Raw genomic sequence first — 19,263 nt, 5'->3', positions numbered from 1 at the left:
GGGAGGAGAGAGGGATGGGAAGGATCTCAAGGTGATGGTGATCTGTATTTTAACTAGGCAAGTTAGGTCAGATAAGAACATAGCATATTCTAGTTTCTGGGCATTCTTATTTACAACTGCATTGGTGTTTGTGTACTACTGTATGCCACAGTACATCCTTCTCTCATCCTCTCTCTCCTCTCTCTCTCCCTCCTCTCCATCCCTCCCTCTCCACAGTGTGTGTGTGATTGAATGTGTATCTGTGTGTGAGGAGGAAGTTAGTTAGTCTGTTTGTTGGACATCTCCCATGGTTTCTGTTTGACCTTAGACCCTCATCTTATACAACAGCTACCGCCAGTGAGCATCAGTATGCCCGACACACACACACACACACACACACACACACACACACACACACACACACAGTCATCACAATTGTTCAAAGTTATAATAATTATTATAAATGCAACAAAGGACAATGGATCAACATACTCCACAAACTTTTAGATAAAAAAAAAAATACATTAGGTATTGAATGAATCATAAAACATTTTACTGGCACAGACAAATAAAGAAATTAAGTTAAGGGATTTTGGTCTACTGACTAACTAACCACTGACTAACCACTGACCAACTACTGACCAACTACTGACAAACAACTGACTACCTACTGACCAACTACTGACTAACCACTGACTAACTACTGACTAACCACTGACTAACTACTGACTAACTACTGACTAACTACTGACTAACTCCTGACTAACTACTGACTAACCACTGACTAACTACTGACTAACTACTGACTAACCACTGACTAACCACTGACTAACCACTGACAAACTACTGACTAACCACTGACTAACCACTGACTAACCACTGACTAACCACTGACTAACTACTGACTAACCACTGACTAACTACTGACTAACCACTGACTAACCACTGACAAACTACTGACTAATTACTGACTAATTACTGACTAACTACTGACAAACTCCTGACTAACTCCTGACTAACTACTGACTAACTACCGACTAACTACTGACTGACTAACCACTGACGGACTACTGACTGACTACTGACTAACCACTGACTAACTACTGACTGGCTACTGACGAACTACTGACGAACTACTGACGAACTACTGACTGACCACGGACTGACTACTGACTGACCACGGACTGACTACTGACTGACCACGGACTGACTACTGACTAACTACTGATGAACTACTGACTAACTACTGATGAACTACTGATGAACTACTGACTAACTACTGATGAACTACTGATGAACTACTGACTAACTACTGACTAACTACTGACTAACTACTGACTAACTACTGACTAACTACTGATGAACTACTGACTAACTACTGACTAACTACTGACTAACTACTGAACTACTGACTAACTGCTGACAAACTGCTGACAAACTACTGACTAACTACTGATGAACTACTGATGAACTACTGACTAACTACTGATGAACTACTGACTAACTACTGACTAACTACTGACTAACTACTGACAAACTACCGACTAACTACTGACTAACTACTGACGAACTACTGACTGACCACGGACTGACTACTGACTAACTACTGACAAACCACTGACTAACTACTGACGAACTACTGACTGACCACGGACTGACTACTGACTAACTACTGACAAACCACCGACAAACTACTGACCAACTACTGACTAACCACTCAATAACTACTGACTAACTCTTGACTGACTACTGACTGACTACTGACTAACTACTGACTAAGTCTTGCCTGACTACTGACTGACTACTGACAAACCACTGACAAACTACTGACTAACTACTGATTAACTACTGACTAACTACTGACTAACTACTGACTAACCACTGACTAACTACTGACTAACTACTGACTAACTACTGACTAACTACTGACTAACCACTGACTAACTACTGACTAACTACTAACTAACTGCTGACTAACTACTGACTAACTCCTGACTAACTCCTGACTAACTACTGGGTGTCTTTTAGTATTGAGGTTAATAATGTGTGTGTGTGTGTGTGTGTGTGTGTGTGTGTGTGTGTGTGTGTGTGTGTGTGTGTGTGTGTGTGTGTGTGTGTGTGTGTGTGTGTGGGAGTGTGTGTTTCACCACTGAACAGTAATACCATATGTCCTCTATCAGCAGGGGAGGCTTTTACCTGTATGTAACACACACACACACACACACACACACACACACACACACACACACCAAAACACATACAAACTTTGCCACAAAGTTAAAAGATTCCAAGTAATCAACAGCTTCTCTCTCCCCTGTGAGTTATATCATTCAATAATAATCCATTTTTAAAAAGGCACACGTAGCCTACGTATAAATACACACACAAACTATCTAGGTCAAACAGGGAAGAGGTGTTGTTCCGTGAGGGGAATAGATGAATAGAGAAGCATCTGGAAGTTCAAACAAAGGATCCAGCTCAGGGAAGCTCAAATTTCAACCGTTACCACCTCTTCTAATATCCAACAGTTGTTTTCATCTGTAGGTAATAATTCATGAAACATTCTTACCAAATGTTTGTATTTTTATTTAACCTGTATTTAACTAGGAAACTCAGTTAAGAACAAATTCTTATTTGTTTACAATGACTGCCTAAAAGGCAAAAGGCCTCCTGCGGGGACAGGGGCTGGGATAAAAAATAAATTAAATAAAAAAATAGGACAAAACACACATCACGACAAGAGAGACCTAAGACAACAACATAGCAAGGCAGCAACACATGACAACACAGCATGGTAGCAACACAACATGACAACAACATGGTAGCAAAACAGCAGCACAAAACATGGTACAAATATTATTGGCCACAGACAACAGCACAACGGGCAAGAAGGTAGAGACAACAATACATCACTCAAAGCAGCCACAACTGTCAGTAAGAGTGTCCATGATTGAGTCTTTGAATGAAGAGATTGCGATAAAACTGTCCAGTTTGAGTGTTTGTTGCATCTCGTTCCAGTCGCTATCTGCAGCGAACTGAAAAGAGGAGCGACCCAGGGATGTGTGTGCTTTGGGAACCTTTAACAGAATGTGACTGGCAGAACTGGTGTTGTATGTGGAGGACTAGGGCTACTGTCACGAGTGCTGTCTTCAAATTCCCTGTCATATAGGAGCCAAGGCGCAGCGTGCCGGTAATTCCACATCTTTATTGAAGGAAACCGAAACCAAAACAAGAAATAGGTACGCAGCAAGAAACGTAACGCACTGTGCCCTACACACACACACAGAAATAACAATAACCCACAAACACAGGTGGGGAAAAGGCTGCCTAAGTATGATTCCTAATCAGAGACAACGATAGACAGCTGCCTCTGATTAGGAACCATATTCGGCCCAAAACAAAGAAATACAAAAACATAGAATGCCCACCCCACACCCTGACCTAACACCATAGAGAAACAAACCCTCTCTCTCAGGTCAGGGTGTGACAGCTACAGTAGATTTCTCAGATAGGGGGGAACGAGGCCTAAGAGGGTTTTATAAATAAATTAGGCAAGTTAGGTCAGATAAGAACATAGCATATTCTAGTTTCTGGGCATTCTTATTTACAACTGCATTGGTGTTTGTGTACTACTGTATGCCACATTACATCCTTCTCTCATCCTCTCTCTCTCCCTCCTCTACATCCCTCCCTCTCCACAGTGTGTGTGTGATTGAATGTGTATCTGTGTGTGAGGAGGAAGTTAGTTAGTCTGTTTGTTGGACATCTCCCATGGTTTCTGTTTGACCTTAGACCCTCATCTTATACAACAGCTACCGCCAGTGAGCATCAGTATGCCCGACACACACACACACACACACACACACACACACACACACACACACACACACACACACACACACACACACACATAGTCATCACAATTGTTCAAAGTTATAATAATTATTATAAATGCAACAAAGGACAAGGCCTAAGAGGGTTTTATAAATAAGCATCAACCAGAGGGTCTTGCGATGGGTAAACAGAGAAGACCAGTTTACAGAGGAGTATAGAGTGCAGTGATGTGTCCTATAAGGAGTGTTGGTGGCAAATCTGATGGCCGAATGGTAAACATTTAAGTCATTTAGCAGACGCTCTTATCCAGAGCGACTTACAAATTGGTGCATTCACCTTATGATATCCAGTGGAACAACCACTTTACAATAGTGCATCTAAATCTTTTAAGGGGGGGGGGGTTAGAAGGATTACTTTATCCTATCCCAGGTATTCCTTAAAGAGGTGGGGTTTCAGGTGTCTCCGGAAGGTGGTGATTGACTCCGCTGTCCTGGCGTCGTGAGGGAGCTTGTTCCACCATTGGGGTGCCAGAGCAGCGAACAGTTTTGACTGGGCTAGCCGTTCGAACATCTAGCCGTTCGAGAGCACCCTTACATGCCGATCTATAAATTATGTCTCCGTAATCTAGTATGGGTAGGATGGTCATCTGAATCAGGGTTAGTTTGGCAGCTGGGGTGAAAGAGGAGCGATTACGATAGAAGAAACCAAGTCTGGATTTAAATAACGTAAGAAATAACACAAAGAAATGACTGCAAAGTTGGCTAGGAGATAGAAACAGGGCGACCGTGTTTGTCGGCGCCATCTCGTGTGTGTTTACCCGTGTTCTCTCATCCTGTTCAGAGAGGAAATACATATTGAGACATTGGCAAAGCCCTATGGGAGTTTAGATTATCAGGAGTGCAGCTTGTGTCTTTGGCTCTGTCCCAAATGGCATCCTATTTTCTATATAGTGCCCTAGTCTTTGTGGTTTCTTTTGTTGTGTTTATTATACAAGGATCACAATACCATACAGAGTTATAGAGAGAGGAGAAACAAAAGGAGAAAGAAAGAAGAGGCATGTTCTCCGGTAAAGGAAAGGAAACCGGGAAGTGGACATAGACAAAGAGAGAAAAAGCGAGAGAGAGAAAAGATACAAAGAAAGACATGCGGGAGCGAGAGAGAGATGGGGAGAAGGAGAGAGGGACAGAGAGTGAGAAAGAGAGGGAGAGAGAGAGAGAGAGAAAGAGGGACAGAGAGAGGGACAGAGAGAGGGACAGAGAGAGAGAGAGACAGAGAGGGACAGAGAGAGAGGGACAGAGAGAGAGAAAGAGAGAGAGAGAGAGAGAAAAAGAGGGACAGAGAGAGAGAGGAGACAGAGGGACAGAGACAGAGAGCGACAGAGAGAGAGAGAAAGAGGGACAGAGAGAGAGAGGGACAGAGAAAGAGAGAGAGAAAAAGAGGGACAGAGAGAGAGAGCGACAGAGAGAGAGAGAAAGAGGGACAGAGAGAGAGAGGGACAGAGAGAGAGGGGGACAGAGAGAGAGAGAGGGACAGAGCGAGAGAGGGAGAGAGAGAGAAGGAGAGAGCAGGACAGAGAGGAGGACAGGGAGTGCAATAGGGACAGAGAGAGAGGGATAGAGAGAGAGGGACAGAGAGAGTGCGAATGGGACAGAGAGTGGAACAGAGAGAGGGACAGAGAGAGGGACAGAAAGAGAGAGGGACAGAGAGAGGAACAGATAGCGAGTGAGATAGAGAGGGAGAGAGCGGTACAGAGAGAGGGACAGAGAGAGGGACAGAGAGAGGAACAGAGAGAGGAACAGAGAGAGGGACAGAGAGAGAGAGACAGAGAGTGAGCGAGACAGAGAGAGAGAGAGAGAGAGAGAGAGAGAGAGAGAGAGGGAACGAGAGAGAGAGACAGAGAGAGAGAGCAGTAGAGAGAGAGAGAGATAGGGGGACAGGTAGCGAGTGAGACAGAGAGGGAGAGAGCCTGAGAGTGAGAGAGAGGGACAGAGAGAGAGGGACATAGAGAGAGAGACAGAGCAAGAGAGGGACAGAGAGAGAGGGACAGAGAGCGAGATAGAGATGGAGAAAGTGGTACAGAGAGAGGGATAAAGAGAGGGAGAGAGACAGAGAGAGACAGAGAGAGAGAGGGAGAGAGCGGGACAGAGAGAGAGGGACAGAGAGAGAGGGACAGAGAGAGAGCGATAGAGAGAGAGAGACAGAGCGAGAGAGGGACAGAGAGAGGGACAGAGAGAGAGGGACAGAGAAAGAGAGAGATAGAGATGGAGAAAGTGGTACAGCGAGAGGGACAGATAGACCCACTGAACACACACACTCCCACTGTAGGGTAAATAGGGTTGGAGAGGAAGGGAACATATTGTTTTTAAAGACTGGTTGGCCGGTTGGATGGATCGTTTAAATCCTGTAGCTGTCGAGGAAGGCAGTTGGAAGCATATGGCATGATGGGGGAGTGAGAGAGAGAAACAGAGTGAGAAACAGAGAGAGGGACAGAGAGAGAAACAGAGAGAAACAGAGAGATTAGAGAGAGTAACAGAGAGAGAAACAGAGGGAGGGATAAAGAGAAACAGAGAGAGAAACAGAGAGATAAACAGAGAGAGAAACAAAGTTAGAGGAGGAGAGGATGTGGTAGAGAGGGTCAGGGAGGTGGAGAGGAGGAGAAACGAGGAGAAAGAGATATAATTATGTTTACATACCCTACATTACTCATCTCATATGTATATACTGTACTCTAGACCATCTACTGCATCTTGCCTATGCCGTTCGGCCATCGCTCATCCATATATTTATGTGTACATATTCTTATTCATTCCTTTACACTTGTGTGTATAAGGTAGTTGTTGTGAAATTGTTAGATTACTTGTTAGATATTACTGCATGGTCGGAACTAGAAGCACAAGCATTTCGCTACACTCGCACTAACATCTGCTAACCATGTGTATGTGACAAATACATTTGATTTGATTTGAGAAGGAGAGGAGAGGCAAATGGCTGTGACCTTAAGCGTGGCCTTTAACCTTTAATTGGCTGTGGTGAGATCAAATCTTAATTTGGTGTGTGGGCGTGCGTGCATGGATTCACATGACAATGCTTAATTGAAGCCCTCTAGCTGTAAAACAGAGAACAGACAGAGACTCAGTCAGTGGAATAGTGCTTCACTGTTAGCTCATTGTCCCCCAATATCGGACAGCCCCTAACTTCAGACACTCTCTAGCGGTTGGAGGATCACCTCGAGCTCAACATTTAAGTGGCCTAGAAAATAACGGTACGTTTTGCGACTAAGACGCCCTTCTCGCTAGCTGACCACTGATTTTTATTGCAGTTTATGTGTGTTGTAAAATTCAACTGTGTGACAGATAATTTAATATCCAAATTTTACCTAAATGATTCATTTATACGTTAGTATTAAAATGTTATCTACTTTCTCAAAACACAAGATTAGTCTGTAAAACAAATAATGTGACTTTATTTGGTTCCAACACTGAAGAAGATGCTGGTGATGAACCATTTAAGAGTCTACAGGAGGGCGCACCGGGCTACGCAATGAAAAGTTGACAGACAAGTATTTTTTTTTTACTGGAAGGCTAGCTAACTAGTCAACTATCTAGTAAACACTTCGGATATGAGGTTGTTGTCTCTTTTTTGAACAAAATTAAATGGATATATCTTGTAATTGAACAAAATAGTAAGGTGGCCAATAACTGGGGACCGTATGCCGATAATACCGGACGTATTTTTATTGCTAAACTGCTGCTAGTCGTAGTATTTCCACTGAAATGTTAAACATGCTAATTGCTAATACGTTAGCTAACATTTTTACCGCACCAATAATCACAAAACATTGATGGCTTGATCACAAGATAACACTGTTGAAGTTCATATATTTCTTAAACGCTGTTGAATATGCCGATAATACGGGATGCTAACGCTAGTATCAGACATACGGTATTGTTCTCGAAAAATGACAAGTGGCATTCAATAGCCCAATTGATTCCCAAGTAATCTCAAACCGCTGGTAAATTGGAATTAGTTTTAGGAATGAGTCATGAATCAAGAGTCATGAATCAACTGTCACAAATGTTAAAATAATATGTGAATATAGTATAACCAAATAGTATTATTCTTTCCATTTCAGTTGGCCACCGGTCTGTAGTGTAGTTTGGGCAAAGTGGATCTGTGTTTAAAGATGTTGGAGTCGTACCTTCTGTTAGCTCCAGAAGTGTTCCGCAGGGTGTATCAGCCAGCTGTGTGTGGGTGTGTGTGTGTGTGTGTGTGTGTGTGTGTGTGTGTGTGTGTGTGTGTGTGTCTGTCAGCGACACAGCAGTGGACAGAGATATGCTGTGGCACCATGCAGAGAGTCTGAATTGCCCCCTGTTGTCCTGTCCTAGTTTTGGGAGTGGGTGTTTGTTTATGTTTTGTTTTCAGCAGCTCCACACCATGCGACAATTCAACACTGTAGCAGAGAAGGAAAGTGGGGCTGCCGTGGAGGGACTGAGTTTAGAAAAGATACAGGATCATTTAAGATTATGAGAGTGAATAAAAGAAAGACTGATTGAGGCATAAAAATATACTACAGTTTACTATAGAATACTACAGTACTTACTATTGAATACCACAGTTTACTATAGAATACTACAGTACTTACTATAGAATACTACAGATTACTATAGAATACTACAGTAATTACTATAGAATACTACAGTTTACAATAAAATACTACAGTACTTACTATAGAATACTACAGTTTACAATAGAATAAAACAGTACTTACTTTAGAATACTACAGTTTACTATAAAATACTACAGTACTTACTATAGAATACTACAGTTTACTATAAAATACTACAATACTTACTATAGAATACTACAGTTTACAATAGAATACTACAGTACTTACTATAGAATTCTATAGTCAATTTTAGTATACTGTAGAATATTATACTATACCCTGTAGTATCCCTTGATCATGGAAAGTAAACCCCGGGAATTTTGAGAGTTTTACTTAAATTCATCAGAAAAGTTAGCTTATAACAGTGAGCCTTTTTTGTGGGATACACATAAGGCAATTCTAGGTCTTGTGGCATATTTTAGTTAAACTATCACCAATTCAATTCAACCCTCTGCATGCACAGTGCATTCTCCCATCACATGTACAGCTGATTCTCAAGATCTTGCACACTAATGAGATGCTATTGAGCCCCCACTACTACACTGTATGAGCCAAGGACTACATGCTTTCTGGTAAGTTTTGATTACAATACTGTGTGGGGTGAATATATTTTATATGACATACATGATTTTTTGTTAACTAGTAAATAGTAGCCTACAGCAGTGTTTAAATCATTTCTAACTTGTTAACAATTTCTGCTAGTTAGTTTTTGCTACCTTGTGGGTTTTAGCTTGCTTGAGCCTGCTAACTGGGGACTGTTGATTGACCTTTTTCCATACGTGTTTCATTTTAAAACATGTATCTTACAAAGGAGTTGTTCAATCTAACTGCTTAACTATTTATCTGTACATGGAATTGTATTTGGGGTTTTTTAAACATTTTTTTTCTAATCTTTCTAATCTAGCTCATTCCGCTGTTGCCTCCATCATCCTCCAAATCCCACCAACATCAGCCACCTCAGAGCGCAACTGTTCCTTGTTTGGGAACACACACACCAAAACAAGCAACAGGCTGACCAACACAAGAGTTGAAAAATTGGTGGCCGTCTGTGGAAATGTTAGGCTTTTTGAGCCTGACAATGAGCCATCCTCAACAAGGTTGGAAAATGACAATGAAGATGAGGCCTCAGAATCTGATGTTCAAGAGGTGGACATTGAGGAGGTCCAGGGAGAAGACTTGGAAACCTGAGAGTTTCTAGACTATAATTGTACAGATGTATGTTGAAAACGTTTTTGGGATATGCAATGGATCATTGGGGATCATTCAATATTCCCTTTCTTTTGTTGTTCAGTGAAATCATCCCATGTGAAGAGTCGACTCATTTAATTAAAGTAAAATTCATAAATAAAAGGTGACAACAGTTTTTACTTCTATTAGAAGGATTTAATCATTTGCAATTATGTCTACTTATGATAAGGTAAAAGTCTATAATTTTTTCAGTCTATAATTTTAATGGTAGGTTTATTTGAACAGTGAGAGACAGAATAACAACAAAAAAATCCACAAAACCGCATGTTAAAAATGTTAGAAAATGATTTGCATTTTAATGAGGGAAATAAGTATTTGACCCCTCTGCAAAACATGACTTAGTACTTGGTGACAAAACCCTTGTTGGCAATCACAGAGGTCAGACATTTCTTGTAGTTGGCCACCAGGTTTGCACACATCTCAGGAGGGATTTTGTCCCACTCCTCTTTGCAGATCTTCTCCAAGTCATTAAGGTTTCGAGGCTGACGTTTGGCAACTCGAACCTTCAGCTCCCTCCACAGATTTTCTATGGGATTAAGGTCTGGAGACTGGCTAGGCCACTCCAGGACCTTAATGTGCTGCTTCTTGAGCCACTCCTTTGTTGCCTTGGCCATGTGTTTTGGTTCATTGTCATACTGGAATACCCATCCACGACCCATTTTCAATGCCCTGGCTGAGGGAAGGAGGTTCTCACCCAAGATTTGACGGTACATGGCCCTGTCCATCGTCCCTTTGATGCGGTGAAGTTGTCCTGTCCCCTTAGCAGAAAAACATCCCCAAAGCATAATGTTTCCACCTCCATGTTTGACAGTGGGGATGGTATTCTTGGGGTCATAGGCAGCATTCCTCCTCCTCCAAACACAGTGAGTTGAGTTGATGCCAAAGAGCTCCATTTTGGTCTCATCTGACCACAACACTTTCACCCTGTTGTCCTCTGAATCATTCAGATATTCATTGGCAAACTTCAGACGGGCATGTATATGTGCTTTCTTGAGCACATATGGGTACATGTAAAGATTGCTATTTAGCCATTTCACCCTGGTTAAGCTTTGAGACCCATGGTTCAAAAGTGTGTGCACATTCACACATACACTCAGACACGCACACATACACTCAAACATTCACACATACACTCAAACATTCACACACACACACACACACACACACAAGCACACACCATGTCTAAAGAAGAGATATTTTATTTGTAGAAGAGGTCCATGTTAATCCGGCATTGTTTAAAACCCCCTAAGGTCGATGTCCACGCCCCCACCAACATCTAATCAGCATAATAACAGCATCCCCATAAACATATGTCAATTTCAAGCTGGAGATATCTGTTCATTTGCATTGGATGCGTCTCAATCCACCACATCGACCGATGTCGCACTTCCGAATCTGCGGTGAAAGGTGGCAGAGCTAGAGCGGTGTTTGTCAGACCATGAGACATCCCGAAAATCGGTCTTCTCACAAAATTGTCCGTACCTTCCGAATGGTTTGTTCTGCAAACTATTATGAGAGGAGACTCTCATGAACACGATGTTGTTCTCCGTTCTGCTCTACGACCCCCTACAAGCGTCTTGGGACTCCTCTGACGTCGGTCAAGCTGATCTGCCAACTTCTGTATGTAGTGTCAGAACAGTTTGGTCTACACACTAATATGGTGAGACTCTCATGTACACGTATATGTCAGTTGTTCTGTTCTAGGACACCCACAGGTCTCAAAAGACTTGTCTAAAGGTCCCCCGGTACCAGTTGAAAACATGAATGGAAGGATAAATGGATTTTCATGCCATATGAAAGGGTTAAATACATGTTTAAAAAATAATAAAAAATGTTTCCTGATCTTTCTTATCAGGTATAGGAGAGACGTTTCAGAACAAACTTTGTTTTTATTCATTTTTTGGGACTATCTGTTGTTCCATGTAGTGAATCTGTTATTCAACGCGTTTGTATGGGCTAATAGCAGTAAGGCCAAAATCTGTGTGTTCTGGCTTAGACAGGGCGTAGACTATTATGGTTCAAAAGATATTGGTCATGGAGCTATAGAACAGTGAGCCTGTGTCCGTGTGTGTGGACATCAGTCAGACGTTGTCACCATAGTCACATTTGTAGAATGGTGTCACATTCAAAAGCTCAAGTCAGTCAGTCAGTCAGTCAGTCTCTCTCCTCTCAATTCAATTCAAGGGCTTTCTTGGCATGGGAAACATATGTTAATAAGTGAAGAAGATAATAAACAAACAATAAAAATTAACAAACACATTTTTTTTTACTATAAAAAACATTAAACATTACTCTCACAAAAGTTCCAAAAGAATAAAAACATTCAAATGTCATATTATGTGCAAAAAGTTAAAGTACAAAAGGAAAAGAAATAAACAGAAATATGGGTTGTATTTACAATGGTGTTTGTTCTTCACTGGTTGCCCTTTTCTTGTGGCAACAGGTCACACATCTTGTCCTCACTCTCTTTCTCTCTATCGCTAGGTAACAGTCTCCGGGCTGAAAGACAAAGCAGGGCCCGGTCTCCATGGCAATGTCAGCGGGGTGAATGGCTTGGGGGGGGGGGGGATTATTAGAACAACAGCCCCCCAATCAAGCAGACACACACAGTCCGTATAATGTAAAACTTAAATTAGTAGCCCGGGTGTTTATTTGCTTAAATCACTGAACACAGACAAGCTTCTATTTAAGCCAGGCGTCTATTTCCTTAATGCAGACAGATTTTGCCCAGTAGAGGGCGATCGGCTGATTTCTGGGGGTCTGTACTCCCGAAGTTGTTGACTGTTTTTGTGCTTGCCAGTTAGCGAACAGTTCTCAGCTGTTAGCAGCCAATGGCTAGCCGTTTCTTACTGCCGATAAAAATGTATTATTGCCATCTTTTTTTTTTTGTCACTACTGAATAATTTTATTTAACAAATCCAATATTGAACCTCGAAAACAATTCATGGTAATTCATGGTAACCTTGTAAACAATTAATTTAGACATTGAGTTTATTTGAAACAGGACATTTATTTGCTGAAATGTGTGACACTCAACTTGTCAGGTGTGCCTGTGAGAATCTGACTAGTAGAGACCAACAACGTCTCTTCTCTAGCAGTGGAAGTTGTGAACAAAACAATGTAAATATCCAAGAAACACGAGGATACCAACTTCTTTGCCGGTGTGCTTTGCTTCTAAAAATGAAACTTTCATAACTTCACTCACAGTGCGCACAGCCCCCCAGACAGGCAGTGTTGCTGCGCGAGGTGGGATATAACGTCAGGATTCGTATTTCTTTGTGCATTAACAGATATGAAACAAAATGGCAGAAATACTTTGAAAACAGCAACTGCAGTATATATTTAGCTATAAATCGCAAGTTGCACGTGTCCATACTTCTGACAATATTTATGAAATGCTTGCACTGTAGAGCACTGAGAGGGACCCTCCAACGTGGTCGAGTAGCCATGGTAAAAAAGTGATGGAGGCACAGAGAGAGAGAAAGAGTGAGCAAGAGAAAGAGAGGGTGAGAGAGAAAGAAGGAGAGAAAGAGAGAGAGAGCGAGAGAGCGATAAAGGAGAAGGCTTAATCTCCCTCTCTCGGGTGTGTGAAGCATGTTTTCCCCTCATATTTTACTCGCTGCTTCCTTTAGCTCCTTGACAATCGTGTGTGTATGTGCGTGCTTGACAGCATGTGCCTGCGTGCGTGTGTGAGAACAGTAGGTCTTGTCTGCGAAAGAGATAATAGCACAGTGACATTGCTCTCTAGTCAAATTAACAGTCTCTATGGTGTGCTAGGCTCTAGGCTGCCACACCTGGGTTCAAATAATTTGTAAAACATTTCAAATAACTTTGAGCGTTTACTCTAGCCTGCCTAGAGTTATCAGATGGTAGGGGATTACAATTTTGAGACTATTCTATTGATCCATGAAGAAGGTCAAGCTCAATCAATCACAAAGTGTTTGGAATGATTTCAAATACTGTTTGAACCCAGGTCTGCTAGGCGCTAGGCCAGAAGGATGCCAGGGGGTAGATTTAGCAGTTTAGTCACAGTGGAGAGGGGCTGCCTGGGCTAGGCAGGCAGCCATGTCCCCCCTCTGCACCCTCCTTACACTGGGATGGAGGGAGGGAATGGAGGAGGGAGAGAGAGCAGAGGGAAAGAAACAGAGAAGACCAGCAGAGGTTCTCTCCCCTCTCCAACCTCCAAACACTGGAATAGAGGAAGGGAGGGGTGGAGAGACAGGGAGAGCAGAAGAGCAGGAGACAAAAGCATGTTTGTGTTCATGAGAACGTGCTGGATTTAGACAGGGTGTCTACTATGTGTGGAAGTAGTGTCAGCCTCGTCATAGAGAGAGAGAGAGAGACGGGGTGAAAGAGAATGGGAGAGAAAGGGGGGGTAGAGAGAGAGAGAGGGGATAGGAGGCATGGAGAGAGAGCGAGAGAATGGGAGAGAAAGGGGGGTAGAGAGGGGATCGGAGGCATGGAGAGAGCAAGAGAGAGAGAGAGAGAGAGAGAGAGAGGGGAAGAATGGGAGGGAGAGAGAGAGGAAGAATGGGAGAGAAATGGGGGTAGAGAGAGAGAGGCTGTAGGAGACACAGAGAGAGAGAGAGAGAGGGGGGGGCGGGGCGAGAGAGAATGGGAGAGAAAGGGGGGCTAGAGAGAGAGAGGGGATAGGAGGCATGGAGAGAGAGAGAGAGAGAAAGGGGGGTAGAGAGAGGGGATCGGAGGCATGGAGATAGAGAGAGAGAGGGGAAGAATGGGAGAGAGAGGAAGAATGGGAGAGAAGGGGGGGGTAGAGAGAGAGGGGGTAGGAGGCACAGAGAGAGAGAGAGAGAGAGAGAGACGTGGCGAGAGAGAATGGGAGAGAAAGGGGGTCTAGAGAGAGAGAGGATAGGAGGCATGGAGAGAGAGAGAGAGAGAGAGAGAGAGAGAGAGAGAGGAAGAATGGGAGAGAAAGGGGGGTAGAGAGAGAGAGGGGGTAGGAGACACACAGAGAGAGAGAGAATGGGAGAGAAAGGGGGGCTAGAGAGAGAGGGGATAGGAGACACAGAGAGAGACGGGGCGAGAGAGAATGGGAGAGAAAGAGGGGATAGGAGGCATGGAGAGAGAGAGAGAGAGAGAGATGTAGAGTAGAGAGGGAAGGACACAGAAAGAGAGACAAAAAATAAGAAAGAGAGCAAGGGAGAGACAGAAAGAAAAAAATGAAATAAGGGGAAATAGACTACACTGTAATGGAAAACTGTAAATTATACAGTCATTTTTTTGCATTATTAACAGTAAAATACTCTGATACGTTTTACTGCAGTATACTGTAAATTACGGTGCATTGTGGGAAAATGTTAAGAATGTTAAGAAAGAATTGCTGTATTTTGAATGGTACTATAATTCAATCTCACAGAATACAGTACCGTACCGTATCTTTGGAGCGCAAAAAACCTTTTGACCACTAGTGAGTGCATGGTATTGTTGTTTCTTGCGCATTAACATATCTTGAGGCGTGCCTTGTAAGACACCCTATTTGTTGCACCCGTGAGGGAGAATGCTGTACCAATTTAACTCATATGTGGTTATAGTGTCCCACCAGTTTAAAATGTATAGGGGACAGATTGGTGTGGCAGCAAGTCTTAAACCTTAAATGTTGGAGCATTTTGCAGTGTCCAGATGGTCTCTTTTGTCCTGTATTTGCTGCCAGTTTAGAAGCCTTTGAAGGCCTCTAGAAGTGCAAGTGATATAAAACACAAAATACTCATTAATATACTGTAATGCACACATACACCCTCCCACCTTCCCAAACACATACACCCTCTCTCCCACACACACACATACACGCCCTCCCAAACACATACACCCTCTCTCCCACACACTCCCTCCCAAACACATACACCCTCCCACCTTCCCAAACACATACACCCTCTCTCCCACACACACACATACACACCCTCCCAAACACATACACCCTCTCTCCCACACACACACACTCCCTCCCAAACACATACACCCTCCCACCTTCCCAAACACATACACCCTCTCTCCCACACACACACACACACACCCTCCCAAACACATACACCCTCTCTCCCACACACACTCCCTCCCAAACACATACACCCTCCCACCTTCCCAAACACATACACACTCTCTCCCCCCCACACACACACACCCTCCCAAACACATACACCCTCTCTCCCACACACACACACACCCTCCCAAACACATAACCCTCCCACCTTCCCAAACACATGCACCCTCTCTCCCACACACACACACACCCTCCCAAACACATACACCCTCTCTCCCACACACACTCCCTCCCAAACACATACACCCTCCCTCCTTCCCACACACATACACACTCTCTCCCCCCAACACACACACACCCTCCCAAACACATGCACCCTCTCTCCCACACACACACACCCTCCCAAACACATAACCCTCCCACCTTCCCAAACACATGCACCCTCGCGTCCCACACACACACACCCTCCCAAACGCATACACCCTCTCTCCACACACACACCCTCCCAAACACATACACCCTCCCAGGCACAGTGCTCGCTCTCTCCCCCCCAGGCAGTCACTCGGTCCCAAACACATGGGCACCCTGTGTCCCACACACACGCGCACCGTCCCAATCAGGTAACCCTCCCACCTGCCGAAGCACGTGCGCCCTCTCTCCCACACACACACACACACGCGCACGCCTCCCAAACACATGCACCCGGTCTCCCACACACACACACCCTCCCAGGCACACGTGTGTCACATAGCCCTGCAGCTGCAGTCCCCTCGGTCCATTCACCTGGGAAGTGTGTTTCCCCAGGCAGTCCTCGGTCTCACCTGGGAAGTGTGTTTCCCCAGGCAGTCCTCGGTCTCACCTAGGAAGTGTGTTTCCCCAGGCAGTCCTCGGTCTCACCTGGGCAGTGTGTTTCCCCAGGCAGTCCTCGGTCTCACCTGGGAAGTGTGTTTCCCCAGGCAGTCCTCGGTCTCACCTGGGAAGTGTGTTTCCCCAGGCAGTCCTCGGTCTCACCTGGGAAGTGTGTTTCCCCAGGCAGTCCTCGGTCTCACCTGGGAAGTGTGTTTCCCCAGGCAGTCCTCGGTCTCACCTGGGAAGTGTGTTTCCCGAGGCAGGCCCCAGGTCTCACCTGGGCAGTGTGTTTCCCCAGGCAGTCCTCGGTCTCACCTGGGAAGTGTGTTTCCCCAGGCAGTCCTCCAGGCAGTCCTCGGTCTCACCTGGGAAGTGTGTTTCCCCAGGCAGTCCTCGGTCTCACCTAGGAAGTGTGTTTCCTCAGGCAGTCCTCGGTCTCACCTGGGAAGTGTGTTTCCCCAGGCAGTCCTCGGTCTCACCTGGGCAGTGTGTTTCCTCAGGCAGTCCTCGGTCTCACCTGGGCAGTGTGTTTCCCCAGGCAGTCCTCGGTCTCACCTGGGAAGTGTGTTTCCCCAGGCAGTCCTCGGTCTCACCTGGGAAGTGTGTTTCCCCAGGCAGTCCTCGGTCTCACCTGGGAAGTGTGTTTCCCCAGGCAGTCCTCGGTCTCACCTGGGCAGTGTGTTTCCCCAGGCAGTCCTCGGTCTCACCTGGGAAGTGTGTTTCCCCAGGCAGTCCTCGGTCACATTTCAGTTGAATGCAGTTGTACAACTGAATAGGTATCCCCTTTACCTTCACTTTATTGAGTAAAAATGGCTTTTGATTGAGCATGTGACATTTAAGGTAATGACTGTGTGTGTGTGTGTGTGTGTGTGTGTGTGTGTGTGTGTGTGTGTGTGTGTGTGAGAGAGAATGAAGGGAGGGCCTGTAAAACACACTGTTATTATACCTCGCTCCTTTGGGCACAGATCTAGGATCACCCTACTATAACCTTACCTTTTGAGGGAAAATGCCACAAACTGACCTGAGATTAGTTTCTGCCAAGAGAGAGATTACAGTGAAGGGTCTGGGTGGTACTCAGATCCAGACTCATTGCAGAGAAGAAACTAACATCTGTGAGCGTGGCGTTTGGCCGGAGCAAGGAGTCTGGGCAGCTAGGTAAGGGAGAGAGGGCACACACACCATTGCATCTATAGAGCAACCACTGCCCTCTGCTGGTAGAAGAGAATATGACACTTATAGTATTTAGGCCATCCATGAGCCTTGTTCATCACACACACACACACACACACACACACACACACACACACACACACACACACACACACACACACACTAAATCAGACAATAGACTTCGGAGAGATCCACCAAGCATTTGACTTCGCCTTTTCAAGTCTAGACAGTGCGTCTGCATGCGTGCGTGCGTTCATGCGTGTGTGACAACTGAAAGCCATTGTTGTGGATGTCACTCGATGCTCCTTAATCCACCATTACTCATTTTGTATTGTACGCAGATGCCATTGTACAGAAGTCAATAGTGCACACACACAAATCCACACACAGACTTACACAGAGAGATAGACAGAGAGACAGACACACACAGACACACAGCTGTCTCCAATACTGCATACCGTTTTGATGTTTCTGTGGCTTCCTGACTATGGTAAGTATAGCCACTTTCCAGTCTGCCATCGGTAGAGTGGGAGAACTTGTTGTAACAGAGATCACAATAGAAGGACAGTGTCCAATAGAGTCTCTCTTTCTCTCGGTCTCTCTGTCCCATTCTCTCTCTCCTACTTGTCTCTAAAGAGATATAATTGTGTTCTCAGCTCCATGTAGGGGGTGCCTGTAAACACAGCTCTCGGATCAGAAATAGAACTGACTGTGTTACAGGGTTAAGGGGAAATGTCTAGAGAACAGATCACTGACAGACTAAAGAAATGTAACCACACATTCATGCTCTTATGTACATTATTTAATAATAGTTTACTAGTTTTGGCAGCAAGAGGTTAGCATGGTCATATATCTGTTTGTGCTATCGTTCCACTCTTTGCCACTCCTTGTCATTCCAAGCCTTGTCATGCCAAACTAAGGCTAGCCAGATGCCTCTGTGACCCTCATTACCTGGGCTGTTTTGGATCGCCTTCATCCTGTTTTTTCTCTGATAAAGAACCAGAATTGACTAACGTTCATCCTCGCTCTCTCCCCCTCCTTCCATCAGACCATGTCGGAGTACAGCTCTTTGCTCAGCGACCTGTCTGAAAACATCACCAATGAGGACTTGGACCAGCTGAAGTCTGCCTGCAAGGAGGACATCACGGAGGACCAGAGCAACACCATCACCTCCTCCAAGGAGTGGTTCAACTACCTGGAGGAGAACCAAAAGCTGGCACAGGGTGAGGGAGACGTTTCCAGGTTTCCCAGCTCAACATTCGGGAAGGGAAAGGGAGGGAGGGAAGGATGGATGGAGGGGAGTGGAGAGTGATTTAATTACCTGGCGAAGAATGACAAACTGGCACAAGGTGAGGGAGGGAGAGAGAGAGGGAGAGGAGGGAGCAGGAGGAAGGAGGCTGCAAATGAGCACAGATCTTATAAAGCACGTTTAAGAAAATCTAAAAATGTAATCACGCTGCCATGTTATAGTAAGGTTTACCGTATTTTTGCAAAGATCTGTGCTCTTTTGCACCTTAAA

General features: G+C 44.5%; 1 protein-coding gene across 1 annotated transcript in view; it reads left to right on the top strand.

The window, feature by feature from the left end:
* LOC106577952 (astrocytic phosphoprotein PEA-15) overlaps nt 1-19,263 on the top strand; it is a 52,641-nt gene that overhangs the window by 26,456 nt on the left and 6,922 nt on the right. Inside the window, exon 2 of the mRNA XM_014156433.3 lies at nt 18,793-18,967. Coding sequence (XP_014011908.1) covers nt 18,796-18,967 — 172 coding nt within the window. The 5' untranslated portion in view covers nt 18,793-18,795. The remainder of the gene's footprint in view (nt 1-18,792; nt 18,968-19,263) is intronic.

The sequence above is a fragment of the Salmo salar genome, chromosome 18 (genome assembly GCF_965601325.2).
Source record: "Salmo salar chromosome 18, fSalSal1, whole genome shotgun sequence".
NCBI lineage: Eukaryota > Metazoa > Chordata > Actinopteri > Salmoniformes > Salmonidae > Salmo > Salmo salar.
Note: the sequence above shows the minus strand (reverse complement) of the source record. Positions and strands in the feature narration are given on the sequence as shown.